Source organism: Triticum aestivum, chromosome 2A (genome assembly GCF_018294505.1).
Source record: "Triticum aestivum cultivar Chinese Spring chromosome 2A, IWGSC CS RefSeq v2.1, whole genome shotgun sequence".
Classification (NCBI taxonomy): domain Eukaryota; kingdom Viridiplantae; phylum Streptophyta; class Magnoliopsida; order Poales; family Poaceae; genus Triticum; species Triticum aestivum.
In genome coordinates, this window is record NC_057797.1 from 57990028 (window position 1) to 58000583 (window position 10556).

Below are 10556 nucleotides of genomic sequence, written 5' to 3' on the forward strand. Positions count from 1 at the left end.
CTATTCCGGCCCATTGTAGGGGAGCTCTAATGGATGATTTTGTATAGATTTTGCTTCATTTCAATGAAAAATGGAACATGCGAATCAACCTGTGGTTGAGTTGGTTAGGTGGACAGTGGTATCCCCAACCCACCAAGGTTTAAATCTTGGTGCTCGCATTATTTCTGAATTTATTTCAGGATTCCGGCGATGTGCTTTCAGTGGGAGGAGACATTCCCGTCGACGACGAGGCACCTACGGTGACTTCGTAAATCTCAAGATGATATGCCGGCTCAGTTTCTCGGAGGTGTTCATAGGGGTAGGGTGTGCGTGTGTGCATTCATAGGGATGAGTGTATGCACGTGTATATGAGCGCTTGTGTTTGTACTTATGCTAAAAAAAATGAAAAATAGAACATGGCGTGATGCCTTCATTCTAAAAAAAAATACGAGCAAGAATCCCGCTGCTGTCAACAGAAGAACAACATGTTTCCTACAGTTTCCTCCTGTAATTGTGTTAAAAAAAGTTTCCTCATGTAGTTCTGTACACTATGACTATCCAGAATCCATTAGCCTGCACACCCTACCTTCTCGCAGCCCGACCAGAACGCCCGGAGCTCTTGGGCCAGCTCCTCCTCCCTGCCGAACACCACCGTCCGGTGGTCGCGTCCGCCGACAACACGCAGCTCCGCGTGCGGGAGCTTCGACTTCAGGTGGCGGCTGCTGCACTCGACCGGAACCACCTGGTCCCCGTCGCCGTGGACGACCCTCACCGGCACCCCCGCCGCCGCCAGCGCCTCAAGGTTCCGGTCCTGCGCCCTCGCCCCGCCGCAGATCACGTTGTGCATCGTGTGCCACGCCGAGTGGTGCGTGTGCCTCGTCAGGTCCCTCACCACGATGTCCACGCCGCTGCACGCACCAACATGAAGCACATTCATGAGCAAAATGGCAGAGATCCAGGCAAACGTGTTCCTGTTCATGTCTGGGCTCTGGATTAATCCGAGTTAATCGTGATTGATCTGATCGCTTACCTCGTGCGCGTGACGATCTTGATGAGCCACTCCCAGAACCGGTGGTTCTTGCAGACGACGAAGCAGATGGTCCTCCCGATGTGCTCGTACCAGGACATCACCGCCGAGCCGAACAGCAACGGCGGCCAGAGCTTCTTCTCGGCGAGCCTGCGCAGCGCCACCTGGCTCGCCCTCTCCTCGCACGGCAGGAAGTACGGCTGCCACCAACACGACGCGATCGATCCATTAAGCAGGAAGTACATCTCAGAATAATTCAGAGCTCCGATCGGGTGCGCGGCGTGCGTACCGGGGCGACGAGCGTGACCGATTTGACCCGCGCCGGGTGCTTGGCGGCCAGGGCGATGGCGATGGTGCAGCCCATCGAGTGGCTGACGAGGTGGAAGGAGCCCAGGTGGAGCGGGTCGATGAGGCTCCGCTCGATGGCCTCGACGTGGTCTTGCAGCGTGTACGCGCAGTTCACCGGCTTGGGGCTGTCGCCGAAGCCGAGGAGATCCACGGCGATCAGCCTGCGGTGGTTCGCGGCGGCGGGTTCGGGGAACACGGTCTGCGCCCAGAAGGAGGAGGAGGACGTGAAGCCGTGGATGAAGATGGCGTCGTCTCCGCGGTCACTCTCGCTTCGCGTCTCCTCTGCACCTGTGAAGTCGCGGGCGTTAATGTCGTCGTCACGCACGGCACGGCAGATCATGGCGGCGACGTTCGCGCGCGCACGCACGCGGACGGAACAATTCTGTCAAGGACAAGAACGATCGAGCACACGGACACGGACCTTTGTTGGGCGCCGTCGGCTCCTGCAGGACGAAGTGCAGCCGGTCGCCGCCGTTGCTCCGCCACTTCCCGCACTTCCCGCATCCGCAGTCGGACCACCTCGGGCTCCGCGCCTTCGCCGGCGACGCGTCCTCCTTCCTCCTCGTCCCCCCGCCGACCGGCCCGAGGAGCCGCAGCAGCGCGTCCCGGCACGCGCTCCTCCGGACGTACAATGTGTCGGACACCCCGTCGTCCTCCTCCCCCGCCGGGGCCTTTCCCCGGCTCCGCTGACAGTAGCAGCCGAGCGGGCTCTCCTCCAGGAATCCGTCGAGGACGCCGTAGACGAGGCAGAGGAGCACGTCGACGACGTCCAGGGCCGCGAACACGGCGGCCGCGAGCGCCGCCATCGCGGCCCCCGGCCATTCCGCGGGGCGCGACACGAGATCTGCGAGCGCGGCCATCGTCAGCCCGTGAACGATCGGAGGGTGGGTGGCGCGAAGGGAAGTGGATGCGAGTCGTGCGGCTGGGAACGCGCGGCGCTTGTGCGCGGCGCTGCTCCACGTCGCGGCGTTGGCGCGTGTGCCGGGACCAAATCCCCGCGCGTTCGGGCGACTCGTCGTGCCGGCGGCTTCTGGTTTGGTCGGCTCGACGGCGACGGGTCACCGGAACGTTCACGTGTGCACGGCAGTCGGCTCCGATTCACCGGGAACTTTTCTAGATTAAAGTTCAGCCGTCCCGCGTCGACATCCCGTGGGATCGGAGGGGGAAGAAAATCTAAGACCCGGTCGTACGAAACGAAATTGGAGACCCGATTCCTTGCGTGACACCTGGCAATACAAATCTTAAAGCAGCCCACCCGTTTCCCACGTTCCACGCCCTGCCCTTTCAGCTTCTAATCTGAATCATCTTCCTAACAGAAGCTCATCTTCGTCCAGCTGAACCCCAGTGCACAGACGCATCAGTGTAACACAACGACGGCGAGATGCTTAACCATGCAGCATGCGTAGTGCGTCGGTGGTGCCGCGAGTGGCGGCGTCGAGGAGCATCGTTGTTGCCGGCAGCGGGGACGTGGGTCACGAGCAGCGGAGTAGCGCCCGTCGTCTACGAGATGCATCGCCATTGCTGCGAGAATGGGGCTGACGAGATCCGCCGTGGCCGGTGAGAACAAGCAGCTGGGCTGATGCAAGAGCTCGTCGCCGGCAACGGAGGTGTAGCCACGAGCATAGGAATTGCGCCCAACATTGATTCCGCCGGAGGTGCACTTCAGCAGCCGTCGACTTCGCCGGAGCTGCTATGCAGCGGGTGTCGATGACGGTTGTCGTGGACGATTTGCATCGCAGCACGGCGGGCCTGGGTGAGCGCCGCGTCACAACACCGGTGGTCGTGGTCAAGCGCGGCATCGCATCGCCGGCAGCAATGACGAGCAGGCGCCTCCTCCCGCGTGTTGTGTCGCCTCCGTTGGGTTGCAGCACCGCCGTGGTGGCGTTCGGGGCTTCAGCACCCACCGTTGCGACGGGGATGTAGCAGGTGGTGAGCGCCGTCGCTCCTCCCTGGTTCGCTGCAGCTGGGCGGGATGGCCGGCGTACGTTGCCATGGGAGCTTTTCTCCTTCGAGTGGGATGACCAGAGATGAGGAGGGGAAAAAGACGAGCAACCAAGACGTGCGGAGGACAAAGGACGCGAAGAGATAAGACCGGCTGGAGCAAAGCGGTGGATGGACCCAGAGGGCACGTGGCAAGCAGCGGTAGAGGTTTACGTTTGTTATTATCACCCGGTGGATACAGAGAGTTTTCCTTAATCACGCGTGTATCCCTTAGTTGCAAAAAAAGACCGTACTGTTTTTTTTCTGTTGAAAATTGTAGAGACCTGGACAGAGGGTTTAGGATCGAACACACGAGTTTGTATTGATCTTCAGCTCATATTTGTACAGGTTACAACGCACACAACGCATGTAGCTAACCAACTAACAGATTACCACTAGTCCACCCTAGAAGCTAGGCATGCATGCAAGGCGTGCCGATCGTGGTTAGTTGGAGTCGTGTATGCAGGGACGGAGCCAGGATTTCGACATAAGGGGGCGAGGTTTCACACTAAGTCTCATACGCGAAGGCTATGTTGTAAAAACATCTTATATTCTAGTCTAATGGAGAAGCCATGGTGCAAACTTATTTTTTTATCTATTCATTGCATCCACATGAACAAAACTTGAAAGAAAATTGACAACTGACAAAAAAATCCACAACACGAGAAACACAAGATAATCTTATGAACTAATAATTTGTAGTAATGCAATGTAGGTGAATAATACATTACCTAGTTTCATTATTTGTTGGAATTGGTGAGATGGACCTCACTTATTCAACTCAATCCCAAAATTAGAATCGGCAAAAGCATGCGATTTTGTTGAAGCTATCAAAGAAGAGTGATACAAAGATAACAATGATTAGTTTGGAAACGATAAACCAGGACTAATCTAGGCCTCAAAATTAACTACGTTTTTCCTCGTTTCATTGCCGTTCATCCATGCGCCGGCCTACTCGCAATATCCCCGTGTATCATGCGCTCGCCGGCGCCGGCGGTTGTCCCCTACCCTTCTCCGCTTCTCTTGATTGCGATGCAATGGATCACACAAGTAAAAAAATTGGGAATGTTATAATTGATTCTAAATCTGTATGATTAGAGCATCCCCAGCCGTTCAGCCCCTCAGGACGCCGAAAAAACGCGTCCTGGGGGCGAGCCGGCGAGATTTTCAGCGTGGGGGCGACTGCGTTCCCAGTCGTCGCCCCCAGGTCGGCCCCAGGGCAAAACGAATTCGGCGTTTTTTTGGCACAAACTCGTCGAACTTCATCCAAACTCGACGACATTCATTCAAATTTGTACAAAAAACAAATAAAAAAAACACGGCCTAGCTACGCCGTCCTCGCCGCGCCTCGCCGCCGTCCGACTTCTACATGCCTAGGCGCTTGTAGAAGTCGGTGTAGTCTCCGCCATCGTCGTCGTCGTCGTCCTCGTCCTCGTCCTCGCCCTGCCACCAGCCGCCATCCCTGCTGCAGCCCTGTCCAAGGTTTTGTTGAATTTCAAGTATTTAGTTTCACCAATAAGATACAGAGACTTGCTTCACATTTGGAATTACACAAAAAAGATTTTTCATCGGAAAGAGGTCTACGAAGACTTTTGGGAAAACGTCGACGTTTGCTGGCTTATTTGGCAAAGAAAAATAGAGTACGTTATAAGAAATTAATCGGTCAGTTGAATATTCGGGAGCAGTAATTTAATCGTTCAAATTTTTTTCTTGTTTTATTACCGACGCGGGCTGGCCCGGCCTCCTCCTCGTCGCTGTCGAGGTAGAGGACGCCGTCCACCTCGCGGAAGGGGCAGCGGTGGCGCGCCTTGAGTTCCTCGAGGGAGCGGCGCTGGCGAGCCACCTGCTCGCGGACGTAGTCCTCCCTCGCCCACCTCATGGCCGTCTCATCGTCGGCGGCCATCGCGAGGTGCTCCGGCTTTACCGAGAGTAGGGGAGGCTCCGGCTTGGTTTTCGGCCGGACGAGGCGCATGCGACCACCGCGGCCTTCCTCAGGGATGGTCAGGGCGCCGCTGCGGGTGCGGCGCCCTAGCGGGGACTCCCCCGCCGTGTCCTGCGGCTCGGGCTTGACGGCGAAGGCCGCCGGCGAGCCGCCCGAGGAGGAGGAGGTCGTCGCGTCCAACAACCGCTGCGGCATCCATGAGCTGCCACGGCGGCGAGAGAAGGACGGGGGTGCGGGGGCGGGGTACTCGAGGCGCAGCGTGTTGCCGGCCTCGATGTAGTCGAGGACGTGCTCGAGGGTGCGGCCGGGCACCCCCCACCACTCGCGCCGCCCTTCGGCGTTGCGGCGGCCGCGAGGCACGACGCTGTTGTTGGAGGCGATCAGGCCGTCGCGGAGGCGGTCGAAGTAGATCGTCCAGAACATGATGTTGTCGGGGGAGTATGTCAGCGTTCGCCGCTGCTCCTCCGCCAGCGACGACCTAATGCGGGCGATCTCTGCCCGTCGGTCCGCCCTGGTGGGAGCGGGTGGCACCGGCACGCCGCCGGCGCTCAAACGCCACGCGCCCGACACCCTCATGTCCATGGGAGCCGGGTAGTCGGCCTGAAAGTGCAACTATCCCTAGGTGGTTTTGGTAATTCATAACAACATATAGCTCATTGAGCTAATGCTATTCCAAGATGATTATTTCAGGAAAGCTCAATGATTGGCATGGCATGAATGTGAAAGTGGAACCCTCAAAATGCTAAGGACAAAGGATTGGCTCAAGCTCAAAAGCTCAAGACTCTTCTTTTTATATTTTAGTGATCCAAGATCACATTGAGTCTTTAGGAAAAGCCAATACTATCAAGGAGGGATGATGTGTTGCTTAATGAGTCTCTTGCTTCATGTGCTTAGTGATATGCTCCAAAACCCTCAACTACTTTCCCATATCCACATATGACCTAAACCCTAAGCCAAACTCGGTCCTACCGATTCTTCCTATCCGGCGCCACCGAGTTTCACTTGTCATTAGCCACTGCCAAACCCTAGCAATTCGGTTCTACCGATAAGGATCTCAGTCTCACCGAGATGGGGTTGCAAACTCTCTGTTTCCCTTTCGTAACTTTTCGGTCCCACCGAAAGAGCGAATCGGTCCCACCGAGATTGCAATGTAAACTCGGTGTTTCCCCTTTGTAACTTTTCGGTCTCACCGAAAGAGCAAATCGGTCCCACCGAGTTTGCCTGACCAACTCTCTGGTTAGCTAATTACCAAATTCGGTCTCACCGAGTTTGTGTAATCGGTCTCACCAAGATTAGTTATGCCCAAACCCTAACCATATCGGTCCTACCGAGTTGCATGTCAGTCCCACCGAAAATCTCTAACGGTCACTAGGTTTACATTTTCGGTCCGACCGAGTTTATTGATTCGGTCCCACCGAGATTGGAAAACTGTGTAACGGTTGGACTTTGTGTGGAGGCTATATATACCCCTCCACCTCCTCTTCATTCATGGAGAGAGCCATCAGAACACACACACCATTCCAACTCATATGTTCTGAGAGAGAACCACCTACTTATGTGTTGAGACCAAGATATTCCATTCCTACCATATGAATCTTGATCTCTAGCCTTCCCAAGTTGCTTTCCACTCAAATCTTCTTTCCACCAAATCCAAATCCTATGAGAGAGAGTTGAGTGTTGGGGAGACTATCATTTGAAGCACAAGAGCAAGGAGTTCATTACCTACACACCATTTGTTACTTCTTGGAGAGTGGTGTCTCCTAGATTGGCTAGGTGTAACTTGGGAGCCTCCGACAAGATTGTGGAGTTGAACCAAGGAGTTTGTAAGGGCAAGGAGATCGCCTACTTCGTGAAGATCTACCGCTAGTGAGGCAAGTCCTGTGTGGGCGATGGCCATGGTGGGATAGACAAGGTTGCTTCTTCGTGGAACCTTTGTGGGTGGTTGCTTCTTCGTGGACCCTTCGTGGGTGGAGCCCTGTGTGGACTCGCGCAACCGTTACCCTTGGGTGGAGCCCTGTGTGGACTCGCGCAACCGTTACCCTTCGTAGGTTGAAGTCTCCATCAATGTGGATGTAGGATAGCACCACCTATCCGAACCACGGGAAAAACATCCGTGTCTCCAATTGCGTTTGAATTCTCCGAACCCTTCCCTTTACATTCTTGCAAGTTGCATGCTTTACTTTCCGCTGCCTATATACTCTTTGCATGCTTGCTTGAATCATGTGATGATTGCTTGACTTGTCCTAAATTAGCTAAAATCTGTCAAGAACTAAAATTGGGAAAAGGTTAAGTTTTTATTTGGTCAAGTAGTCTAATCACCCCCCTTCTAGACATAGTTTCGATCCTACAAGTGGTATAAGAGCCTTGGTCTCCATTTGCTTTGATCTCCATAGCTTTTGGTGGTCATAGCCTTGGTTTCACAACCTAGGAGAGTATGGCGTCTAGCGAGGGAAATTATCACCGTAGAGGTCCTTACTTTGATGGTACTAATTTTGCTAGTTGGAAGCATAAAATGAAAATGCATATTCTTGGACATAACCCCGCCATTTGGGCTGTTGTGTGTGTTGGCTTGCAAGGTGACTTCTTTGATGGGAGAGAACCAAACCGTGAAGCTACCGCGGATGAGTTGAAGATGTTGCAATACAATGCTCAAGCTTGTGATATTCTCTTCAACGGATTGTGCCCCGAAGAATTCAACAAAATCAACCGTCTTGAGAATGCAAAGGAAATTTGGGACACTTTGATTGATATGCACGAAGGTACCGACTCCGTCAAGGAATCCAAGTTGGATGTGATTCAAAGCCAACTTGACAAGTTCAAGATGAAGGATTGTGAAGGTGTCGCTGAAATGTACTCTAGGCTTGCTCTCATCACAAATGAGATTGCCGGCTTAGGAAGTGAAGAGATGACCGATAGATTCATCATCAAGAAGATTCTAAGAGCCTTGGATGGAAAATATGATACCGTGTGCACATTGATCCAAATGATGCCCAATTACAAAGATCTCAAGCCAACGGAGGTGATTGGAAGAATTGTTGCTCATGAGATGTCACTTAAGGATAAAGAGGAACTTCACAACAAATCAAGTGGTGCCTATAAAGCCTCATGTGAAGCCCCTACATCATCAAGTGAGAAACAAGACTTCAATGAAGAATTGAGCTTAATGGTGAAGAACTTCAACAAGTTCTACAAGATTAGAAGCAAAGATAGAAGCTTCAAGTCAAGGTCCTACAATGACAAAAGATCTTCTAGTCGAGAGCGAAACTGCTACAATTGTGGAAGACCCGGACACTATTCCAATGAGTGTACGGCTCCCTACAAGAGAAGATAAGATTCTCCAAAAAGAAGAAGCAAAGGATCACCACCAAGAGAAAGAAGGAGTAGAGATGATCGTTATGAACGAAGATACTCACAGAGAAGCAAGGATTCAGAAAGTAAGGAAAAATCATCAAGGAGCTACACAAGACGAAGACATCAAGCTCATGTTGGTGAATGGGTATCCGGCTCCGACTCTGACAGCCACTCCGAGAGAAGTTATCACTCCGACTCCGAAGATACTCAAGATGAAGGTGTTGCCGGTCTAGCACTTGTGTCAACCAACTCCTACGACATATTTGACTCACCAAATGAAGGAATTGGAAGATGCTTCATGGCCAAAGGTCCTAAGGTAACACACCCCGAGTATGTTGATTTCAATAGTGATGAAGATGACTTGTTAGGTGATGATTTGCTTGTTGACAACTCTAGTGATGAATACTATGATGAAATGTCAATTAAACATGCTAATCAAGATAAAACGAATGACAATGATAAGGAGAAGATTGAGGCCCTAACTAAAGAACTAAACACTCTTAAGTTAGCTCATGAAACCATCTTCGAAGATCATCAAGAACTTTTAAGAGCTCATGAGAAATTATGCTTTGAAAAGCTCAATCTTGAGCAAGAGCATGAGTTCTTAAAAGCAATCAATGATGATCTCCGCAAGAAAAGTTCTTCTTACATTGCCAAGCGTTTACTCTTATCCACTTACATGCCTCAAGTCAAGTCTAGTAACAAGAACAAGAAAGATTCTTCCTCTAGCAGTAACAATGATCATGTTAAATCCAATATTGTTGCTTCTAGTAGTTCTCTTGATTCCACTAATGATTCTCTTAGCCAAGTTACACTTGAGCAAGAAAATAGTTTATTGAAGGGAATTATAGAGAAAGGAGTGTACAAAAGCCTTGCCGGGAGTAAGCAATTCGAGGAAATTGTGCGCAAGCAAGGAATGCACCGGAAGAATCAAGGTGTTGGTTTTGAACGAAAGTTCAATGCCAATGGAGTTGAGTGGGAAGAAGATCAATACCCCAAGACAAAGTTTGTCCCTCAACAAGAGAAGTATGCTTCTTTCAAGGGGACACAAGCTCAAGATGATCTTCCACCACAAGACTACAAGCAAAAAGGCAAGGACAAGCTTCAAAAGGAAATTGATGCATTTGAAGAAGCTCCAAAGACCTTAGTCAAGTGGATTCCCAAGACTACTTCAAGTTCCACTTCATCAAGTACGACTACAACTCCAAGGATTCCCATCAAGATGGTGTGGATCCAAAAGAAGAAGAACTAGAGAGTTCTTGAGGGTGACTCCGCCAACATACTTCACTCTTATCATTTTGGCAAGAACAAGTGCAATCAACTTCCACATCTTGCACTAGTTCAAGGAGTCACAAACCCTCTTGTTGGTAAGACAAGGGACAAGGTAACCTAAAAGTTTTCATGGACATCATCTTGTGTGTGCATCACTCTATGTCTATGGATATCCTTGTTTGTTCCTTGTGGGACTAACCCATGTAGGTATTGAAAGTGCAATTCACTCAAATGGATAGCTCCAAGTGATCTACATCAACATTGAGCATCCACATCTTCAACATCTACATGAAGCCATCATCGACAAAACCCAAGGTTAGTTCATCCCTCTTAGGGGGGATATCACATCTAGGGGAAGCTTTACTCTAAGACTTGAGCTAAAGCAACTCTAAAGATGTGAACACAACAATGCTTTATGTAAAAGTGGTAACCCCACTTGAGCTTAAACGATGAGTATGACCTATGATCAAGTGTTCTCACTTGACTCCTAAGTCAATATACTCATATATAGATGACCTAGTCATCGCAAATTGCTTGATAGATGCTAGAATTGGTTGTGCATGCCTTGTCACATATTTCATTTGCCATCTTATTGTGTGAGCATGCTGGTTGCATATTTTACTCATTCGAGGACATCCACTTGTTGTTTTGATTGTT

The 10556-nt window shown here is 51.2% G+C and overlaps 1 protein-coding gene across 1 annotated transcript; it reads right to left on the reverse strand.

Moving 5' to 3' along the window:
• Window positions 1-412: 412 nt before the first annotated feature.
• LOC123187438 (probable lysophospholipase BODYGUARD 4) lies at window positions 413-3565 on the reverse strand. The gene is made up of 4 exons (XM_044599307.1): window positions 1776-3565; window positions 1296-1642; window positions 1010-1206; window positions 413-887 (listed from the first exon to the last, which is right to left on the reverse strand). Exons 1-4 carry the CDS (start codon window positions 2212-2214, stop codon window positions 548-550), a joined length of 1323 nt encoding a protein of 440 aa, XP_044455242.1. The 5' UTR covers window positions 2215-3565; the 3' UTR covers window positions 413-547.
• Window positions 3566-10556: the final 6991 nt, after the last annotated feature.